Below are 20,801 nucleotides of genomic sequence, written 5' to 3' on the forward strand. Positions count from 1 at the left end.
CAGCAGCTGTTCGGCGGCGTTGGGTCTGCGTGACTCAAGCAAGGTGTCAGACCACTGCGGAACCTGCTGCCACGCCATATGGATGAACACGCTCTTTGCGCTTGGCCACAGGGGCCACGCACTCGCCATCGAATCCAGCGACATTGATCCATCGACAGCGTCGTGAACACCACAGGCAGTGTCACCAGGAACACAAGCAGGACGCGCGCTAGTTGGCGTGTCTTTTGTGAATCGGCTGCCCGTACCGGCCGCTGGATTGCAGAGATGAACAGCTCCATGCTAAGTAGGATCCGGGATATCCAGCATGATGCCCCTCCCATGGCCAGCGGTTCCTTGTTCAGCCAACCCACTAGTGTGAAGGCGGAGGCGAACATCTTGGATCCAAAGATACCACGGTATACCCGCAGCAGCTGGCCGTCCATGCCAGCGGTTTCCATGGCGTTGTTCGACCGTGGGCGGCCACGGCTCGCCTCGGTTGCAGCTGGCTCCATGTCAACATCCTCGTCATCGTCCTCGTTGATTGAAAATCCTCGCATCTTTGACTCAAGCCCAGTGTCTTGTGACTGGAAATGAGTCGATTCGAATGGCCGATAGTTGCCTGAGGGGTCTGCAGGCCGTAGTCTAGGACCACGGCCAAGGTCAGCATCAGAGGTGTCTACATCCATACTCTGAGCAGCCACCACCGTCGCTGGTACAGGTCGCGAGCGGCCCCCCACAGCCAGCGACTCCAGGCCAAACATGGAGGCGAGTTCGTCGCCTACAGCGCTGCCACCGCTGCTCTCTGTAGCTGTCCGGTGGGCCATGTTTCTGCCCTGTGACACCCAGTCGCCAGGCCTACGATCTCCATGCAGACCGGCAAAGGCAGTTCCACGAAGGCTGTCGTTCTGGTCGCGATTTACAACTGACTCGCCCAGAGAAAGCTCACCCATCGAGCTGGTTGCCTCGTCGGTTTTGCGGGCACGCTCAAGAGGGGTGTCGCTGTCAGCTGTCTTAGCAGTGGCCTCATCAGTGGCCTCATCGCCGTGTCATAAGAATCGGATGTGTGCCTGCTCAGAGACCTTGTCCTGAGCTTACTGACAATCTCAAGCGCCCAGAACGCGTAGACAAACATGCAAGTGTCGACTATACCTAACCCAATGGCAAGGTCTCGCGATGGTCGCCTGCAAAAGAACCCAACTGCTACCGCAAGCCGGCCAGCCGACAGAAACTGTATGCGCCGCCGGTATCTGGGCAGCCCAGCTATCCGGATGCTTGTGCTGAATGCCGCCCTTAGCCACAGTGGGTTCAGTAGGCCGGACAGGAATGTAGCCATGGATATCGCAGTACCAGCTACCAACACCTGCCATGGTGGATCCAAGTAGCCATGCTGGGTGTCGATGTAGAGCCCCAGTGCTGCTAAGGGACACGCAATGAATCCGAGCAGGGCAAACACGAGCCAGGCCATCGTAACACCCTTTCGTCGCAATGTCGGTTTTGGCCGGATATTTGGCTCATACTTGCGAACCCTCTCCGACTGCCTCAATGAACTGGCCAGCTCCTTCTTCCGTAGCCATGACGCCTGTGACTGCAGTAGATCGTCGACTTTTCCTGCACTGCTTACATGCGACTGGATACCGTCTGCGCAATGTCCGACTGTAGGCGTCAGCTTCAGCAAGTCTTTGCGCATAGTGAGAGTCGGTCTCTTCAGGCAGGTACTCAGAAAGGAGTTGATACACCCGGTTTGGTTGCTTTGGCATGTCTTGCAAAATACAACCACAGGGAAACTGCTAGACGGACTCTCAATACCGCTGAGAATACGCAGCTTCCGCTGGCTGCTTCCAGGGACCTCCCTGTACATTTCATCACGGCTGTCGACAATTTCGCCCTCCTTGTTTACCGTGTTTTGTGTGTCGCAGTTGTCGCAATGCCAGTCTGTACCGTGTCACTGTCAGTCTCGGACCGGGGTAATCGCGTCGTTTCATTACAACACCAGCAGTGACTCTAGCCTGGCGGTCTCCTAGAAATGACCACATTGTTCGCAAAAGGGCATAGTGCAAGGAATGGAAGAGAAGGCAGGAAATATGAGCTCCAGCAGAAAGTAAGCGAATATGTGGGAGCTGAGCACAAAGAGCTGAGTGCCCTCGCCAGGAAACACGAAAACGGTGTCAGCTCCGAGCAAAGCGCGATCCGCAGATCGGCTGATTAGATATTCCGGCAAACAGTCAACAGCCAGCATATTCCATCAGAATCACTGCCACATATGCCTCCAACACGCTCCGCTGTGTCAGCGGTTGATGGCTAGTATTAACATATGGATATTGGGTAGAATTGGCATGCAGTATTGAGGTATTGCAAGGGTAAGACAAAAGGGTATTGATTTATATTATGTACACATTGTTGTATTTCAACATAACACAATGAACAAATGGCATCAGTTGAATATGGCCAAATAATTATACTGACACCTACCAACGACACAAGCAAATTTGCTAATATAAAGTTCAAATATACCCTGGTAAATAGAATATGCATTTCATATTTGTTATCAACATTCTACTGCACTCCAAACTTTTTGTCGCTATACAATGGTTGGAGAAAATTCTGATAGACAATTTTCAGTTGAGGTGATGCTGCACACACTGGTACTAGTGTTCTTCACGGTAATAGCTGTACATACTATTCGACAGATCATCAGTGCGTTCTTCTCGCCTCTTGTACATATCGCTGGTCCATTCCTAAAGCAAATTCTGCAGTTTCTCGCTAAACTACCATTTGTTTCGAGACACTATCATACACACTCTATGTTAGAATCTCATGATCCAATTATTGTGAACTACATAGTCTTTCATCCCATTGTCCTTTTTTTTCTTTTTCTTTTTGGCTCTGCCACCTGAGTGATAGTACAAAATCTCTGTGCTTGCCTCTCCCTTCAAGTATTGGTGTCTCAATTGCAGCCTGCCACCCAACCAATGCCTTTGGCCCAATCCTGACAGGTTTGTCTCTGAGCACTTCCTTGGAGCATATGGAACTGAAAAGGATAAGGATAAGGGTATACCTACATCTAGTTCAGGGGTACGGGTATGCATCGCAAAGAACCTGGCAATGCTCGAGCTCTATACAGCTTTCGCCAATGTCCTACACAGGTATGATTTTCCCTGTCAACCAACATGCCATATGAGCCATACAGACTTGATAATAACAATGTCCTGATTGAGATTGCAACGGAAACATTTGGCGTTACTAGTCTGAAAAGCCCAAATACCGACTGCTGGATTAGAATTACTCTGGCAAAAAGGAAAATGACAGATTGCCTTGTAGTTGGACGCACAGCTAACACAAGAGCTTCTAAGGGTTTATGGCATGCAACAGCTAGCGTAGTGGATACCTTCAAGTGTAAAATAAATAATATTAATTAGCTTTAACACGAAGGTAAACCATTTGACAGGTCAAAAGAACCAGCGAGACAGCTGTTCTGATACATCCGGTTCATTGACAAATGGCCAACGATAGGGCGATGCTTGGTAGGTATGCAGCAGAACATAGCAACTTTATCGTGGTTCGAGTCTAGTAACTTCCAGGTGGAGCCCATCAGGCTGACACACCAGCAATATTCATTGCCTGTGAAGTCAACAAATTTCCATGCACCGCGAATATAGCCGGACTTTCTTGCAGTAGCAGTTCGTCCAAACCCTTCATAACCGCAAGACCCATCGATGTACCTACTACAGTGCCAGTGACTGTTGGGTCAGTCCGGCGAGCTATCCACGAGTAGACGCTGAGCCCAGCATTGCTGATGGTGAGAGTGTAAAGAATATGGCTGCTTGCAATCTCGACAACTTTACTCGCATGGCCGGTGGCAACATTAGTTGCATCTGCGGATCCAGGGGCATCGATAAAAGTGAAATGTGAGACACCGTCCATATTGTTAGAATAACAAGGCTAGGAAGCAGTATTATGGATATTGAATTGAGAAACTAGCTGTTGTTTGGTTGTTCAAGGAACGAAAAGAATATCTACTTGTCTGCAATCATATATGTCATGTTGTGCGGTGTTTCTGCGGATATCAAGACTTGGCATGCCAAGATTGAGTAGCAGCATTTAACATTTGGAGCTCTTTTGGAAATATGCCAAGGGTTCTTCGCTTGTCAAAAACAAATGCTTGTTTAAAAAAACAGCCGTCACACCAAACAACCGCTTGGTGCCATACAGCAGTGGCAGTGTAGAAAGGGCCCCACGCGAAGTATCTTTGAAGTCCGTAGGTTTGTTCCCACAACCAGTCTTTTTGATATAAAGCTGAGCAGGTATGTGTTAAAGGGAAGCGGCATCCCGTTTCATCACTGCATATCATGCAGAAAGTCACACATCATTGCAAGCCTACATGTGTACCCGCATGGTCTCAATTTACATGGGTTTATTTGTGCGGTCCCAACCACAACGTCTTGTGCTTGTCTGCCAAACCCTGCACACTCAATGAGCTGGTTTCACTCTTATATGAGGACTCTCGAGCGGCAGCTTGGCACCCAGTGCAGGCGACTGTGCGTTCGTCCACGAAATAAAGGCGTTCCAAAAGATGCTGATAGCGCTGCAGAACGGGACGCGGTAAATTGTTGGAATGAAGGCAAAATTGATCGCCTGCACAGCGGGCCACACGGCGTAGTTTGCAAACAGCGTTGGGCGTAGAGCTCGCCGAGGCGGTGCTTGGCCGATCGCCAGCCGTGGCCCTCCATAGCATTCATGGCAATGAAGAAGCCGGCGATGCCGAGCGGGGCGTAGACGAGCTGGTCGGCTGCGACGCGCTTAGCAACAGCGGATGCAAACAGGGTCTTGCTGGTGTCGAGGGCTGGCAGTGGAAACTGGTTGTTCAAAAACAGGTACCACTTGTGCAAGACCGGCGCACATATGGCGCCCCAGGTGACAAAGCGGATTGTGCGCCTGGTATCCCAGCAGAACGGAGTGCTCGTTGACTCAGTCCTGTTTTCGATCGACTGAGCCAGCAGATCACCAGCACCACCCAGCACACCGTTGGTCACAGCCAGAGTCAAGATCGGCGGCGCACGGCCAGGCTGGTCCAGACACGGAACGGTCCCGGCATGGATCGGGACAAATATGGCTACACTATGCAGTATCCGGGTAGAATGGGGCTCTATAGAATGGCACGTATTATAAAAAGAGTTTGGGCAAAAGAGCTTGGGCAAGAGAGGAATAGACAACAGAAAGTGACGCGGCAGAAAGCCTGGCCATGGAACGGTTCAAACGACAGTGCAGTTTTCGATTCCGGGGAGTGACGTTAGCACTACGGATCAGTCACGTATGTGCCGGGGAAAACGCCGGTTACACCGTTCAGACGGCCTGTCCACCAGTCATCCTTGGCCGCGGTGCGCTGCACCAGCTCTATGCGGTCGCCCTCACGGAAACTCAAGTCGCCTTCGGCCTGCGCGGCGTAATCGTAGATAGCCACCACAAACTGGGGGCGAGGCCCCGGCGGGGACTGGCAGCTGCATGGAGGCGGGTGGAGCCTTTTCGGGCGGCGGAGCCTGGGCATACGGATTCGGAGCAGCCAGCGAGTCATAGGCGGTGGAGGCATATGGCTGGGCGAAGCAGCAGCGCCAGCAGCAGGCAGCTTCTCCCCGGTGGGGCCTGGTACGCCGGCGATGCATAGGGCGATGGGCCACCGCCCCAGCCCTGCGGCTTCTCGTTAGGCGGGTGCGTTGCCACTGTGGGAGCTGTAGGGTGAGTCGCGGCCAGTAGAGGTGCCGGCTGGTGGCGGCGAGGAGCCATAGGCAGGCGCTCCGCCAGCAAACATGCTCGATGCGGTGGGGGTGGCCGACTTCTCCTTCTTGCGGAAGGTGCCCTTCAGCGAGCCAACAAAGCCCTTGGGCTTTTCGTCAAGCTTGTACGGCTCGACATGCAAGCCCTGGCTCCACAGGTCAATGGACCCCATGGTCTGCTCGGCACGGGGCCACTTTTGCTGCCACCCAACCACAACAGGCGTGGTTAGGTCGAACGCAGGCAGTTGCGGGCGGCGGCCGACATCTCGACAAGCAGCTGCGTGTAGAGCTGGTGCTGGATGCGGAAGAACTTGAGGAAGACCGGGTCCATGAATGCCTGGCGCAGATCCAGCAGCTGGACAACTCGGCCTTGAGCATGTCGTTGTAGTAGTTGTACTGCCGCGAGGCCTCCTGGTACTGGGCGCTGTACTTTTCGTAGCTCTGCTGGTCGGGCAGGCTGCGCTGTCCCTCGAGCCCCTCCTTTGCCTCGTGCTTCTCAACCTGGGCACGGTAGCGGTCGAAATCACCATCTTGTGGTCGCGCTTCTGCATCACACGGCGCACGTTCTTCATCATGGCCAGCATCTCCTGCACCGGGCCCACCACAGACATGTCCAGCGTCTCTAGTTGCGGGTCAACGCTGGTCTTGATGGCTGTGACGCGGCTGCGGAACTCCTCGGCCACATGCAGCAGCTCTGGTGACGCCCCCTCGTCGATGTAGCTGCCCATGGGCTGGGCTACGCCTTCAGGGTCGGTGGTAATTGGCCGGTAGCTGGCCAGGATCTGCTCCAGGAACGCTATCTGGTACACCAGCGTAGCGCGGATGCTATCGCGGAACTGCGCTGCCTGCAGAAACAGCGTCTTGGCCACTGTCTCCAGGTCGATGAACCGCAGCTTCAGGTCGTCATACTCGGTGTCCACTGTCTTCGTGCCGCGGCCTATCTTGTTCTGTAGCTGGTGGGGCATGCGCTCTAGCGCCTTCTTGAAACCCTTCCAGCTCATCTTTCTAGCAAAACTGCGAGTAATTTGAATTAGAGAACAGCAAAAAAGAAGCTAAAGAGCCAAGGTGCGGAAAAACCAGCGCTCGTCTCTTCAATGGCAAGGCCCTGAACCCCCGCCGAAAAAACAGCCAATCAAGGGGTTAGGGGGCGAGGCTGGATACCTGTGCATATCTGCAGGAAACATTGCGGCTGGCCCCTCGGTGCCAAACTTAGTACGACACGTCGTCAATGATGGACTTGGGGACCAGGTATCCGTCAAACGACTCGTAGCCCAGCTCGCGGCCAAAGCCCGAGTTGCGGAATCCGCCAAAGGGCAGGTACGAGAACAGGGCGTTGTAGGTGTTGACCCAGATGGTGCCGCTGCGCAGCTTGCGCGTGAACTTTTTGATGTCCTGGTGGTTGCGCGAGAAAATGCCCGCAGCCAGACCAAACTCGTTCTTGCGCTCGATCTCGATCACCTCGTCGAGGCTGTCGAACGGCTCGAGCACCGACAGCACTGGGCCAAAGATCTCCTCGGTGGCAATGCGGGCGTCGCTCTTGACGTTGTAGAAATGGTGGGCTTGATCCAGTACCCGCGGTCGAACGCGCGCTCGCCACCAGTCAGCACTGCCGCCTTGTCCTCCTCCTTGCCAATGCGGATGTACTCCATGACCCGGTCGAACTGGCGCTTGTCGATGACGGGCCCATCACCGTGTCTCCTCTGCGGGGCACCCAGCACCATCGACTCGGCGGCCGCCTTGATCTTGGGCATGAACTCGTCGTAGATGTCGCGGTGCACCCACAGGCGCGTCAGCGCGTTGCAGTTCATGCCGGCGTTGCTCATGCATCCGCTGACCACCAGCTGCGCCGTCTTGTCCAGGTCCGCATCGGGCATCACCACGCCCGGCGACTTGCCACCCAACTCCACCGACGTCGAGCGCACATTCTGCGTCGAGGCTGTCGACCGAATCACGTGCTTGCCCGTGGCGACCGAGCCGGTGAAGCCAATCTTGTCGACCAGGTCGTGGTCAACCAGAGCCTGGCCAACCTCCACCGCCAGTGACCACGTTGAACACGCCAGGCGGGAACTTGCCTGTCTTTTCAAGCAGGTAGGCAAAGTACTGCGTGGTCAGGGTGTCTGCGGTCCAGGCTTGAAGACAACTGTGCACCCGGCTGCCAGCGCAGGAGCGACCTTCCAGCCAAGCAGGTTCAGCGGGTAGTTGAAGGCGTTAATGAAGCCGACCACACCGACAGGCACCTTGACCGTGTAGCCCTCAATTGTCTGGTTTGTCTGGTGGCCGATATGGCGGCCCTCAACCTTGTCAGCATAGCCAGCAAAGTGGCGGAACAGGTCGATCGTGTCGTCGACCTCGACGTGCATGTCGCTGATGGGCTTGCCAGTGTTGATGCTTTCGATGAGCTCGAGCTCGGCGCGGTGCTCCTCAATGGCATCGGCAACGGCGATCAGGGCGTCGCGGCGCTCTGCACCAGAGAACTGGTTGGCCCAGGGCCCATCATGGAACGCGTTGTACGCAGCCTGCACCGCTTTGTCCAGATCCTGGGCATTGCACTCGGGCACAACCGCAATCACATCACCCGTGTCCGGGTTCTCCACGTTATGCGTGGCTGTGGACGTCGACTGCACCCACCGGCCATCAATGTAGATGAGCTTCTCGTCAAAGGGAAGCCGGCAGAGAATACGAGGTCATTGTATGCTGATAAAAGAACTAAAAAGAGTGGGCTGCTGGGTTGAAGTCGAGAGATAAGGAATTCCGAGAATGGAGGATGAAAGACAAAAAGAGGCTGTACCTCTCCCCGCCCTCCTTCTCTTTTATACCCACCCCTGTTCGGCCGTGGCACGCTACAGGTGCAGAGCTGCGCATGCTTCAGGCATGCTCCCCTGCTGGGAAGATGCCCTAATCCGCCAGGCTGCCAGGGCTGCCAGGGCGACATGCAGCCCGCTGCGCATTCGCTTACACGGCGACAGCTGTGATTTTCTTGAGCGAATCGACTTTGCGGGCGCGGCGTTCTGCCTTGTGGATGAGCCCCTTCCGGATAGCTCGCAGGTCGCTTGCCAGATCAAACACCGCACCCAGTCCATCGCTCAGCGCCTTGTCCTTAGCTCCTTTTCGTGTTCGGCCCATGGCTCCAGCCCCGCTGCCTCCAGCACCAACGCTGGCGCAACCCCGTCGACTTTTTCCATCAGCCGTAGCAGCTGCTCGCCCACACCCATGATATCCATTCTGATGGCTTGCAGCCGGTTTGCAGCGCTGCCTGCTCGGCCCTCGTTTGCGCCTTCCTGCACGATTTGGCTCATGATCTGCTCGCCTCGGTTGCCAACTGCTGCGCCTTGGGAATTTCCTGTGAATCAATATAGCCGAGAATGCCTTTGCACTCGGCTAGGTCGCTGAGCAGCGCCCTATACTTTTTTGCGCCGCACGCTTGCGTACCGTCCGCACATGGTCGGCCTGCAAATACCGCGACGTCAGCACCACTGCTCCGCCGACCGCGGCCACTGCTGCAATGGCAAGAACTGGAACGCAGATACTCTTTGGGTCGCTGCGCACGCGCTCGACAAAAGACGACAAATGGTGTTATTGCTTGTTCAGTATTATTCAAAAGATAAGGTTGATTTTTTGCTATTTCGCCGCTCAGTCTGCCAGACACCAGCTTATTCTGCCTGCCCCAAATTATGGTTCATTTAATCTATGCTGCGTTTTGTCAGCTGCAGTTTACGTCGAACACGATGTCCTTCTCGTTTACATATACTGAGATGCGCTTTGGGTTTTCAACCTGGTCTACCACTAGTCTGATGGTCGGATAATGCGTCGAGGCTTTTGAGCTGCTGCAGGAACGACTTTTTCTTCTCTGTCACATGCCCTGGGAGCTTCTCTCCGATCATCTGCGTGCCTATCAGACGGGGTTTCCAATACGCCAAGTTGCATTCGTCTGCAGTCACTACAGGGACGAGCACGATGCCAAAAACAAATGACAATATTGCAGAAGGAAGCATAATCAAGTAAAGATGTCGTCACTACGAGCGGCTGCTTACGGTACAGCTTAAATACAGTCAGAATGGCTTAAAAATAGCATCCTCAATCAACTGGTTATACTGCACGTGGCTACGGCGCAGAACCCCAGAAGCCTGCTACTACAATGTCGAGCAGAAGACGATAATTCTGCCCAAGTATATGTAACTGCTCTGGGGTAACTAGATTTCTGGCGCCCGCAATGCGAGCTCGGCTAATTAGTATGGCTTAGACTGTCGATAATGAGGCAAGGAGTCTGCCGCGGGGCGATAGCAACTGCCTGGAAAGTTAAAAAAGAACTATACTCTTGAGGGTTTGTTCTAGGGGCTTGATCGACGGCCGGCGTTACTGCTCTGGCTTGCCATTGCTGGCAGCAGCTGGGCGGTTCTTTGCTTGCTTGCAGTCTGGGTGCCAGCAGAGCCATCGGAGGCACAATCGATAGCGAAATCTTGCAAGAGCCTTGCCTATCCAACACAGCAGGAATATGCCCACAAAGAGAGCTCCATGCAACCCGTCCGTAGGTATTGTATAACGATGTTCATCGCGGAAGGTTGCAGAGAAAAAGTGGGGGTTCATTCCGCTGTCCAAGGCAGGTGACTCTTGCGTAGTCAGACGTATTCATCGAGTAGTTGCCGATGCACATCACTGAGTCGAGCCCCGTATCGAGGCATGGCGCCGCTGGCAGCCACGACGATTAAATAACAGAATCTAGAGGAGGGTTTGTAGGGAAATCAGAATGCGTGGAGGGGTGAGGAGAACAAGGATGAATAACATAGGAAGGGATATTTTTATATCTAGGATGTATTGGCCAGCAAACCAATAGATCCTTCTTTGAGCGCTCTTCATAAACCAATGAGACCAGTTGCAGGCTGTGCAGACAGCCTACTATCACCCCTATCGACTTCAGCCTATGGCTCCAAGTCTGTGTGCTGAGGATATAAAAGTTGGGTGATTTGTTTATTACATTAGTGCATCTACGAATTTACTATATCTATGAAATCTAGGATAACTAAGATAAATGGTACTTTGATAGAAGGTTCTGGGTTCGATCTTTTGATTGCTTTAAAGAGATATATCTGTCATCTTATGATCTAAATTGATCAACTATAAAAGAATACTATTTATTAAGTTTACAGAGCAGGTTATCCATATTTTCAATAAGGTTTAAGAGCTTATATTTTCTAACTAACTAAAAATATTCTAGGGGATGGTCAGATATTTTAGGATTATAAAAATATATACAGATAAATATCTAGCAGTCCTATGCTTATGATATAAGTATACATCTATATTGGCCAAACCCTATTTATCACACATTTTGGTATATACTGCTAGTACCTATAGTAGGCTGAATATACTTTTAGTTTATAGCTATTAGAGGTTATTTTTAGAATAATAAATTTTAGTAAATTATAATAAAGTTAGTAGTATATTAAATAATCATTTATAAAATAGATATTTTATATAAGATATGTTTAGTATATATATTTCAATTATCATACCTAGAATATTTATATATAATTGATTTCTAAGATAATATTAATATATCTATTTTATCTAAACTACTAATAGCATCTTAGAAAAATTCTAGAATGTATAATTTCTATATAGTTGTTTAGCTATATCTATTAAGATATTAACTATTATTACGCAAGAGAAAATTAAATATATATATAAGGTTTTTTCTTTCTAGATAAATTATATTTACTGAATTTTTTAAGGTACTAATAGCAGTTTAGGTAAAAATATTAATTCTACTAAGAGTGCCAGTAGTTAGTATGCATAGATAATCGATAAGCAGATAAGTATCTCTGAATAACCTCCAATAGGAATATGGATGGAACTGGGGGCCTGCTGGCCAGCACCACCATCCAAAAAGTAATAATAACTAATTATTTCACGATATATACTGTACATTTTGAAAATCTCCAAAACTTGTGTGACGATCGGTCCAGATGGATTGGGCACTTCGTGGAGGGTCTTTTAGTGTAGTGGTTTATCACTGCGGGTTTTGATTCCGCCAACCCGAGTTCGAACCTCGGAAAGACCTTTTTTGCAATTTCGTCTCTTTTGCAATTAATTCTCTCTGCATGGAAGAAAGCAATCGTTTAATTTTTTGGCGAGTAGCTTTAAATGGCCAAGGAAAGCTACCTTTTCTCTCTACCTCGACTCTAGCTTTCTCCTCTGCTTGTTTCAGTTTCAAGCGAAGTCTGCGTTTTAGTTCATGCTCTTATCCTAGTGCAGCTTGCCATTAATGGGTTTATTTACTGTTTCTATGGATGGCAGTCTTGATGTGGGCCACGATCCTCAACTACGGGCTCTCCTTATCTGCCAAGCCCCACTCCATGAGCGCTCTGTGATCGTTTGCTCCATTACTTCATGCTTGTTCTTTTTTCATACTATCACGGAGATGGTGAACTGTGAGGTGTCGGTTAAGGGCATAGTATTAAAGTATTCAAAGCGCAGCATTTAGCCAGATCAGTCTACAGCCATATCGCTGTCAGTATCCTCTTCAATCTCCATTTCCTCGTCACTTCCATCAACTTCTGGCTCCAGTGACGCACGATTGGATGAAGGTGGTAGCTGCTGGAGTACTGGTCTAACTCTATGGCTGGTAATTCCTCTCTAGAAATGGAGGCTTGGTGAGGAGACTCGGATTTGATGGCTTGCTGCTACATCCCTTGATATTTCAGCTCACCTGGGGTTCGAGGATGCTGGTCCATTTGGGCATGCTGTCCTTGCTGAAATCCAACAGCCCACCTAGCAAAACCGTGCCTTGGATGTTTGTAGATAACTCCAGTGCCAGTGCCAAGAGATCAGTGGTGACTGGGTCACCAGGTCGCGAGGAGAGAATATCGTGGTACAAATCGATGGAGCGGTCGAGGTCGCGGCTGGCACTGACAGAGTCGCTTTGGTCGAGTAGGGATATTGCACGAGAGTGTAGGGTGAACGCAGTCGATAGTGTAATTTCGGGGTTAGATGGCATACATTTTGCCGATGCGTCGAGGCACAGCAGTGCGGCATCAAGTCGATCCATGCGACGCAAAGCATTGCCCAGGTTGGCCATGGGCAGAGAATATGCAGCCTGAGCATCTGGCGCTCGTGACCAGCGCGTAGTGTGCTTCTGCGACGGAGCGAATGCCGATTGCAGCATATGTTGCTGGTTAGTGTTGATATGCAGAGCATGGAGTGCCATGGCAAAGAGCAGCTTTGCTGTACTAAATTCGCTGCGCGCGTAGTATAGGACACCAATATCGTTGAGCAGCTGTGGGTCAGTCATGGCTGATGCTGAGTGACTAATACGATTGGATTCGGACTGCTTATGGCTGGTGTTCTCGCACCAGGCTAGGATCTGGTCATCATGGATGGCGTCAACGACCGGCATCCATAGAGAGAGACAGTCGCGGATGCAGAATCCACTCAGGCAGCGCATACTGGCATCAAAACATGACTCGGCCATGGTTAGGTCACCCATTTGTAGGTAAACACTGCCAAGCTTGCCAGTGGTGTGTGCAGCCCGACTGCCACGCTCTGGCAACTGCAGTACCCGTGCACTTCTAAATGCCACGTGCTTGCTAGGTGTCCCGTGCGACGACTTTGCTGTCGATCCAGAGTCGCGGCCACCGCCGTGAACAACACCTTCGAATCCACACAGACCGACAGCTGTGCAGAGCACGTGTTGCCGATTCCCACTCTCCAGCAAGCACGAACGTATGGGCAAAAGCAACCCATGCCGAAACACTGCGCGGTGAGACAAGGGTCGTTTTGGTAAGCCACCGGCGGGCTTCAGAGAGCGCATGCTCAGCTTCAGGTGTCAGCGGCTGACCACGACGCAGCGAGGTCCCACCATCGCTGTTAGATCCAGATATGCCCAGGCGAGCTGCGGACGTCAGAATCACCAAAGGACGTATGTGACTGCCCCCAGTCGGCTTGGCAGAGGCTGGGGCTGTTAGAATCGATGCTGTCACCAAGTAGTAGCAACCGATCGCAAACCATGCCAAGGAGGCGCCGATGAACTCATCTTGGGTTGGGCTACCGATCGACTGGGCGCTGGTCGTTGAGAACGTATCCATTGTGGAGACAGACGTGTCATTGTAACTGGCGTCATATGCGATGGCCCCAGTGCGCATGGATATGTTGCCAGCACAGGTGGTCCTGGCCGTGTCCAAGTTGGTAGTCCCCACAGTCCTTTCCAAGCAGCAGCGGTAGCGGCAGAGGAAACTGGGCCGCTGGCTGCATTGATCTACTAGCCCTTTGGGATGTGGCACTTCCGCCGCATTAGGCGTGAGGGGGTTTCGGGAATAAGTAGACCACGGGCGCCTGACCGGATGCGACTGACGCCAGACGCGGATGCGCCAATCGAGTGCCTGATATTGGATGCAGAGCAAGTCGACCTGGGGGTCGACATCACCGAGCCACTGCTACCGGGGATCCCAGCCATGCCCCCTGCAAACAAGTCATTGGCAGTGTCGGCTGGCTCAACGTCAATTCGCTTGATCGACGAGATGCCGAATTCCTCAGCCAGCTCGTGTGCGATCCGGAACAGCGCGTCTCTGGCATGTAGTGCTGTGAGTGCACTGATATGGATTGCGGTTGTGCCGGGGTCCGGGATACGGCGAATCTCCAAAACACGCACGGTGTACGTGAGACAGTCGCGAGCGCGGCCGAGTGACAGCAGTCGTGACGCCTGGATTGCCAGCAGACTAGGATCTTGCACTAGACATGGGTAGCTCTTTAACAAGCTGGCCGTTGCCTCGACTGTCTGCTCATTCGTAGCATATGTAGTCATGGTTGCCAGACAGTACTGCTTAAAGAACTGCCCAACTCCCTCAGATCCAGCACAATGCGAGGTCCAATCTAGGCTCGCAATCAAGCTAAGCTCTTCCTTGCATGTCAGCAGGCCGTGCTCTCTCAGCCCTGACCAGGCCTCCCAGCACCGCGCATCAGCCTTGACCGCCTCAATCCATAGTCGCTTGACCAAGGCACTTAGTGGGCTGACGCTTTCTCCCGCAGCTCCACCGATACCACCAGGTTGTGACGCGGGACCTAGATCGGGGGTTCGGCTACCGATCTTAGAGTGCTTCGACGGTGCATAGTCGACAGACTCCTGGTATTGTCGGGGTGACGAGTGGCCAGTTCTTTGATGCTAGGGAGGTCCTCAGTACCACCTACATTGCTTAGCTGGATTACTGCCGCGCCTTGCATGTACAGCACCAAGGCACGCGGATTCAGTGGATGCTCGTTTGCTGTATTAAGCAGCTACTGCCAAGGTTGTATGCAGGCGCATTTGTAGAGCCAGTCTTGACTGCACTGTCATACAGCGAAGATGTGAGTGAGGACACTGGCTTCGCTGACCTTGACGTGGTTGGCGTTTCGCCTTGAGCACCTGGGAATTTTGTAGAGCGTGTGCCAATACCAGGGCCTGCTAGTCCAGTGGTCAGTTCAGCTGCTGCTTTGCCGAGCAAGTCCAGTGCATCCTCAGCTCTGCCCAGCCGTAGCGCAACAATTGACGCCAAATATTGTCCTGGGGCAGTGTCGCGGATTCGCCTGGCGTACTGTTGGTGGTTAAGCCATTCCTCTGCCTGCCGTATTGGCCATTCGTCACTAGCGCGTCGACTAGCCAGAGCACGTCTTCTGTGTCGCCAGTCAGCAAAGTCACCTTTTCGGCCCACACCAGCGCCGAGCTCCACGCCATGCCCTGAGCGCAGGACTGCCGCAATGACCGCAAATGCGCGACAATTTCAGACATGCAAAGAATAGGTATAGTGTAAGAGATATTCAAGACAGATGCAGTCGTAGAAGAGAAGGAGCTGAGCGACGAGGTTCGAACGCTCAGATCAGCGTGTTGGCGTCCCTGACCCTTGATCAATTACCAGGCGCAACAGCGGATCAGGGGCAACCTCCTGTCCTGGCATGTCAGTCGACTCGGAGCGGCCAGGCCCACCAGCAAACGAAGAGCCTCTTACCTGCTGCACTAAAGCAAGCTTGTCCCGGCACATGGGCATAGACAGCTGTGCTAATATATCACTACGGCTGATAGCCACCAAAGGTGTGATCACAGATGTATGTGGTGGCTGCGGCTGGTGAGGTATATATCGTGGCGCTGGGCGCTCGGTCCTACTCAGTTCCGTTTTTCATTACGAGTAATGCCTGTTTCTGGCCATATATCTCAGCATCTAAAGCACATCACTTCTCACTCAGTACGAGGCATAATAATGTTAATTGCACGGTGCTATGGCCTGCTGGTGCTAATAGAACTGGTGCCAGAGCTCGTGGTCTTTGGCAGAGTCGAACTTGGGAATGAACGGATAGTGAATGATTTCAGACAGGCCTTCCTTTGCATCTGGCAGAGCCAGCCGCTTGAAAAACATGTTGTAGGCGACATCGGGCACCTTGTCTAGCCTGGCTGGGAGATCCCCCAGGCTTTGGCCGGGTTCAGTCGCATGCAGAAATCTCGACTGCGGCAGGTTAGCACGTAGCTGTTGTTGTGAAGAGCCAGCTCGCGGCCATTGCAGTCGAACAGGATGCATATGCAGTCAGCACCCACTTTCTTCCCAGCGTCGATATATGCTTTGCGGGCGGCAGGATCGGGGTTGGTGTTGTCAATTACAACAGGTGTGCCCTTGAACAGGGCGGATGATGCAGTGGCCAGACATTTGCGCGGAGTCTTGAGCGTGTCCATGCTGATGTGTTCGAAACCAAGGGGCACCAGGTGCTTTGCTGCAAACGTGGACTTGCCGCTGGCTGGTGGTCCGACCAGCAATACAAGAAGGCGGTTGTCCTTGTCGGCCTTGGCGGCTCTGGTGGCGAGTTTGGATACCAGTTCCTTGTGCGCGTCGCCTGCTGAATCCATACCCTTGGGATGGAAGCGGCCAATGGTCCAGTCCTGCGGCGTGGGCAGCGGAACGGCTCGTCCTTGGACAGGATGTCTTTGGTAAACACCTCCTCAGGCACATAGAAGGGTACGTTGAGGTTCAGAGCAAAGGCCAAGTCAGAGTCGCTAAAGTCCGGCTTAGCCTTGCCCTTTCCCGGCCGACCAGCAGCATCGCCGACGTAGCAGCTCAGCGACCGGTCTACAGCAACACCAGCATTGTCGAGCTCGGCTGCGATCCACATGCCAGGGCTCGGTTTCCTCAGATAGTCCTTGGCGGTGGCAGCCAGGATGGTGAATGGCACGTCGAGCTGCTTGGCGATCTGCGAGATCTTGTCACGAAACTCGACAGCCTTCTTAGTCAGCGCTGTCGAGCCCTTGTTGGGCTTGAGGCCGTTCTGGTTCGATATAATCACAATCTTGTAGCCCTGCTTGTGGACATTGCGCAGCAGCTCTGGCACCTTGGGGTGGTGAAAACGCCAGTCGCTGGCGTTCTTTGGGAAGCGGTGGCGCCGTTGACCTCAATGAGCGTGCTGTCCAGGTCGAAGGCAGCGAATTTCGAGGAGGGGTGGGCGCCATGTATGTTCCGATCCATGTCCCGCGCAGGTCCCGCCACCGCACTTTGTGTGTGGGCACAGCGACAGCTGAAGCATCGTCGGCTTGTGCTTTTTTGCTTGGCCGAAATAGTCGAACGTCTTTCGTCCCGAGTTTGTAGCGCCTGTGGTGCAGGGCGGCAGCGGGCCGCTTGGCCTTGGTTCTGGTAGCCATTCGAGCGAGGGTCATGAGGGAAGAGACAAGGCCAAGTATGTAGAAGACGATAAACATAAAGCCAGCGGGCATGGCGCAGCAAGAGGGGCGGCGTATGATACATCAGCCAGCGATCCAGCGCGCAAATATGGTTGTGCAGCAATAAAACCCGATTCCAGGCAATGGTTTGCGCTAGGAACCGGCCGGAATGAGCCAGTCCCGCAGAGTGACTCGGGTCGGGCGAAGATAAAAGGAAAATCTCTCTCCCGACTCTGGCGTAAACAAGGAGATTTTTCGTCGTTTGAGGCAATAAGGAAAAAGCAGCCCTCGCCAGGAGCTCGAGCCAGCGTAATCTTATCTCTTCGGAAAATAAAACGAAGCCCCTACCCGCCTGCTTGGTATTTTTCGGAAGCCGTCCTCTTCTTTTTCTTTCCTCTCCTCCTTTATCTCCACAAGCGTTTTATTATATTCCTTTTTGCAGGGCTTCTGCTTCATCAAAAACCTCAAGTATTTCTCTCTATACAAGGATGCTGAGCTCTCGACTTTCTACCTTGCAGCAGCACACCGCGAAGGCTCTGGTAAGTATTCCGCTCCCTTTTCGAGATTTTCGAAATTGAGAGCAGAATCGTAAAGCCTGGCCTGGCGTGTGGCTATCTAAAAGCACGTCATGGTTCCGGAGAAAATCAATAAAGAAATTCTCCTTTGGCCGAAAGGACTGCTGCGTTGTCCGATTTCACGCCTCTGCCAGTGTCTGGCTCGTGCACATGCATCTACATGAGGCGCTGACTCTAATCAGCCTGGTTGTATTAGGTTCAAGGTACCCGCCAGTTCCACGCTTCGCGCACGGCGGACGCGTGTTTGGCACGCAGCCCCTGCGCGGCAAGGAGGCGACGAACACATTCTCGCCCAAGTACGAAGTGATTGACCACACGTACGACGCGGTTGTGCTGGGAGCCGGTGGTGCTGGCCTGCGGGCGGTGATGGGTCTGGCCGAGGCCGGATTCAAGACTGCGTGTGTGACCAAGCTGTTCCCGACGCGCTCGCACACAGTGGCAGCGCAGGGTGGTATTAAACGCGGCGCTGGGCAACATGACCAAGGACGACTGGCGCTGGCACATGTACGACACGGTCAAGGGCAGTGACTGGCTGGGCGACCAGGACGCGATCCACTACATGTGTCGCGAGGCACCGAAGGCGGTGATTGAGCTGGAGCACATGGGTCTGCCGTTCTCGCGTACGCCTGAGGGCACGATCTACCAGCGGCCGTTCGGCGGCAGTCGCTCGAGTACGGCAAGGGCGGACAGGCGCGGCGCACGTGCTGCGCGGCGGACCGCACCGGGCATGCGATGCTGCACACAATGTACGGTAACTCGCTCAAGTACGATGCGACGTTCTTTGTCGAGTACTTTGGACTGGATCTGCTGATGGAGGACGGAGTGTGCCGCGGAGTGCTGGCGCTGAACCAGGAGGACGGTACGCTGCACCGCATCCGTGCGCACAACACGGTCATTGCCACCGGAGGCTACGGCCGTGCGTACTTCTCGGCCACGTCGGCGCACACCTGCACTGGTGACGGCATGGCGATGGTGTCGCGTGCTGGTCTGCCGCTGCAGGACCTGGAGTTTGTGCAGTTCCACCCGACGGGCATCTACGGTCTGGGTGCCTGATGACGGAAGGCTGCCGCGGTGAAGGCGGCTACCTGGTCAACTCTGAGGGCGAGCGGTTCATGGAGCGCTACGCGCCGACGGCTAAGGATCTTGCATCGCGTGATGTTGTGTCGCGGTCGATGACGATGGAGATCCGCGAGGGCCGCGGTGTTGGCCCCGAGAAGGACCACATCTACCTGCAGCTGCACCACCTGCCGCCTGATGTGCTGGCGGAGCGGCTTCCGGGCATCTCCGAGACGGCCGGTATCTTTGCGGGAGTCGACGTGACTAAGGAGCCGATCCCGGTGCTGCCCACCGTGCACTACAACATGGGTGCATTCCGACGCGCTACACAGGTGAGGTTGTGCGCCTGGCAGCGGACGGCTCGGACGAGGTTGTGCCTGGGCTGTACGCGGCGGGTGAGGCGGCGTCGGTGTCGGTTCATGGAGCGAACCGCCTGGGGGCCAACTCGCTGCTGGATCTGGTTGTGTTTGGCCGTGCGGTGTCGCACGACATTGCATCCAAGTTTGAGCGCAATGTGCCGCACAAGGACATGGATGCGTCCGGTCACGCACCAGTCGATCAAGGACCTCGACTACGCGCGGACTGCGGACGGCGAGCACACGACGGCGGAGGTGCGTCTGAAGATGCAGAAGACGATGCAGAACCACGCGGCGGTGTTCCGCACGCAGGACGTCATGGAGGAGGGTGTGGAGAAGATGACGGAGGTGTCGCAGCTGTACAACAAGGTGCGTGTGTCTGATCGGTCGCTGATCTGGAACTCGGATCTGATCGAGACGCTTGAGCTGCGCAATCTGCTGACGTGCGCGACGCAGACCATCAACTCGGCGGTGGCGCGCAAGGAGTCGCGTGGTGCGCATGCGCGCGAGGACTTCCCTGAGCGCGACGACAAGGAGTGGATGAAGCACACGCTGTCGTACCAGACGGAAGTGGACCGCCCGGTCGAGCTCAAGTACCGTGGGGTGATGGCCAACACTCTGGATGAGAACGAGTGCAAGGCAGTGCCGCCGTTCAAGCGTGTTTACTAGAAACCAGACTCCAGCCTTTCTTTCGAATATGCCAAGCTACAACAAAAAAATCGCAAACAGCATTTCATGGCAGATGGATGAGGATTGGGATGGTATTGTTTGAAGAGGGAGAGGTGTTAGTTTGAGCCGCCGCGCAGGGCCAGTACCAGGTGCAGCACGGAGCCGCCCTCGATCTTGTAGAACTCGGCGGTGTTCGGGTCGTCCATCTGCTTGCCGCCGAAAATCAGGCGCTGCTGGGGAGGGGAATGCCCTCCTTCTCCTCGACGCGCTCCTTGATCTGCAAGACGGTCGACGTCTTTTCAATATCAATCTCAATCTACGCGGAAAGGGGGCGGGTTGCTGTCAGTGCAGGAACGAGGAAGGGAGCAGGTGGGCGTGTGCTGTTTGTCGCTTACCTCCTTGCCGGTGAGAGTCTATGAGGGCGGGTGTGGGGCAGTTAGTTTTGGTGAATGCGTGGTGGCTGCGGTGTGTGGGGCGCAGATTGGAATGCGCGAGTGGAATAGTACCTTGACCTTGATGTTCATTGCGGGCTGTAGCAAATTAGGAATTGGAAAAGTGTATAAGCTGAGGAAGCAAGAGCGGGCTCGAAGGACGGGTCAGTTTACGCATGTAGCTCGAGGGGGCTGCGAGGGCAGGGAGGTGACGCTCAAAGTGGCCAAAGTGACAAAAGGCAGCCAGTGATTTTTTCAGAGCCATTACTCAGCACGTTCTTTGAACTTCTCTCAAAAAAATT

General features: G+C 53.6%; 9 protein-coding genes and 1 non-coding gene across 10 annotated transcripts; 2 read left to right on the plus strand and 8 right to left on the minus strand.

The window, feature by feature from the left end:
• DL89DRAFT_318855 (uncharacterized protein) lies at nucleotides 1-1,444 on the minus strand (the record flags this gene model as incomplete). The annotated part of the gene is made up of 2 exons (XM_040891115.1): nucleotides 1-1,013; nucleotides 1,079-1,444. Coding segments are annotated over 2 exons (1,379 nt in total), but the record flags the coding sequence as incomplete, so codon positions are not given.
• A 2,020-nt stretch (nucleotides 1,445-3,464) lies between these two features.
• DL89DRAFT_185338 (uncharacterized protein) lies at nucleotides 3,465-4,364 on the minus strand. The gene has a single exon (XM_040883951.1). It carries the CDS (start codon nucleotides 3,898-3,900, stop codon nucleotides 3,568-3,570), a length of 333 nt encoding a protein of 110 aa, XP_040739267.1. The 5' UTR covers nucleotides 3,901-4,364; the 3' UTR covers nucleotides 3,465-3,567.
• Nucleotide 4,365: 1 nt separating this feature from the next.
• On the minus strand, nucleotides 4,366-5,099 carry DL89DRAFT_185337 (uncharacterized protein; the record flags this gene model as incomplete). The annotated part of the gene is made up of 1 exon (XM_040883950.1): nucleotides 4,366-5,099. A coding segment is annotated over one exon (633 nt), but the record flags the coding sequence as incomplete, so codon positions are not given.
• Nucleotides 5,100-6,759: 1,660 nt separating this feature from the next.
• DL89DRAFT_279758 (aldehyde dehydrogenase) lies at nucleotides 6,760-8,609 on the minus strand (the record flags this gene model as incomplete). Its single annotated transcript, XM_040889578.1, is given in 5 exon segments — nucleotides 6,760-7,281; nucleotides 7,320-7,774; nucleotides 7,794-7,847; nucleotides 7,886-8,395; nucleotides 8,568-8,609. 5 exon segments carry the CDS (start codon nucleotides 8,607-8,609, stop codon nucleotides 6,957-6,959), a joined length of 1,386 nt encoding a protein of 461 aa, XP_040739269.1. The 3' UTR covers nucleotides 6,760-6,956.
• Nucleotides 8,610-9,982: 1,373 nt separating this feature from the next.
• On the minus strand, nucleotides 9,983-10,369 carry DL89DRAFT_185350 (uncharacterized protein). Its single transcript, XM_040883952.1, has one exon. The coding sequence runs from the start codon at nucleotides 10,329-10,331 to the stop codon at nucleotides 10,101-10,103; it is 231 nt and encodes a 76-aa protein (XP_040739270.1). The 5' UTR covers nucleotides 10,332-10,369; the 3' UTR covers nucleotides 9,983-10,100.
• Nucleotides 10,370-11,732: 1,363 nt separating this feature from the next.
• On the plus strand, nucleotides 11,733-11,805 carry DL89DRAFT_t218. The gene has a single exon. It is a non-coding gene; the product is annotated as a tRNA-Gln (tRNA).
• A 209-nt stretch (nucleotides 11,806-12,014) lies between these two features.
• DL89DRAFT_272304 (uncharacterized protein) lies at nucleotides 12,015-15,538 on the minus strand. Its single transcript, XM_040888979.1, has 9 exons — nucleotides 15,361-15,538; nucleotides 15,062-15,337; nucleotides 14,843-15,014; nucleotides 14,024-14,801; nucleotides 13,855-13,984; nucleotides 13,417-13,798; nucleotides 12,516-13,394; nucleotides 12,432-12,492; nucleotides 12,015-12,360 (listed from the first exon to the last, which is right to left on the minus strand). The coding sequence occupies exons 1-9, from the start codon at nucleotides 15,502-15,504 to the stop codon at nucleotides 12,234-12,236; spliced, it is 2,949 nt and encodes a 982-aa protein (XP_040739271.1). The 5' UTR covers nucleotides 15,505-15,538; the 3' UTR covers nucleotides 12,015-12,233.
• A 9-nt stretch (nucleotides 15,539-15,547) lies between these two features.
• On the minus strand, nucleotides 15,548-17,459 carry DL89DRAFT_272305 (PNK3P-domain-containing protein). Its single transcript, XM_040888980.1, has 4 exons — nucleotides 17,147-17,459; nucleotides 16,611-17,112; nucleotides 16,303-16,581; nucleotides 15,548-16,234 (listed from the first exon to the last, which is right to left on the minus strand). Exons 1-4 carry the CDS (start codon nucleotides 17,407-17,409, stop codon nucleotides 16,004-16,006), a joined length of 1,275 nt encoding a protein of 424 aa, XP_040739272.1. The 5' UTR covers nucleotides 17,410-17,459; the 3' UTR covers nucleotides 15,548-16,003.
• A 441-nt stretch (nucleotides 17,460-17,900) lies between these two features.
• DL89DRAFT_318875 (flavo protein subunit of succinate dehydrogenase) lies at nucleotides 17,901-20,068 on the plus strand (the record flags this gene model as incomplete). The annotated part of the gene is made up of 7 exons (XM_040891116.1): nucleotides 17,901-17,951; nucleotides 18,285-18,385; nucleotides 18,435-18,592; nucleotides 18,619-19,026; nucleotides 19,050-19,352; nucleotides 19,376-19,544; nucleotides 19,570-20,068. 7 exons carry the CDS (start codon nucleotides 17,901-17,903, stop codon nucleotides 20,066-20,068), a joined length of 1,689 nt encoding a protein of 562 aa, XP_040739273.1.
• A 116-nt stretch (nucleotides 20,069-20,184) lies between these two features.
• On the minus strand, nucleotides 20,185-20,592 carry DL89DRAFT_297328 (uncharacterized protein; the record flags this gene model as incomplete). The annotated part of the gene is made up of 4 exons (XM_040890744.1): nucleotides 20,185-20,301; nucleotides 20,334-20,384; nucleotides 20,464-20,481; nucleotides 20,575-20,592. 4 exons carry the CDS (start codon nucleotides 20,590-20,592, stop codon nucleotides 20,185-20,187), a joined length of 204 nt encoding a protein of 67 aa, XP_040739274.1.
• Between the last annotated feature and the right edge of the window lie 209 nt (nucleotides 20,593-20,801).

Source organism: Linderina pennispora (assembly GCF_002104995.1).
Source record: "Linderina pennispora strain ATCC 12442 chromosome Unknown DL89scaffold_90, whole genome shotgun sequence".
Taxonomy (NCBI): domain Eukaryota; kingdom Fungi; phylum Kickxellomycota; class Kickxellomycetes; order Kickxellales; family Kickxellaceae; genus Linderina; species Linderina pennispora.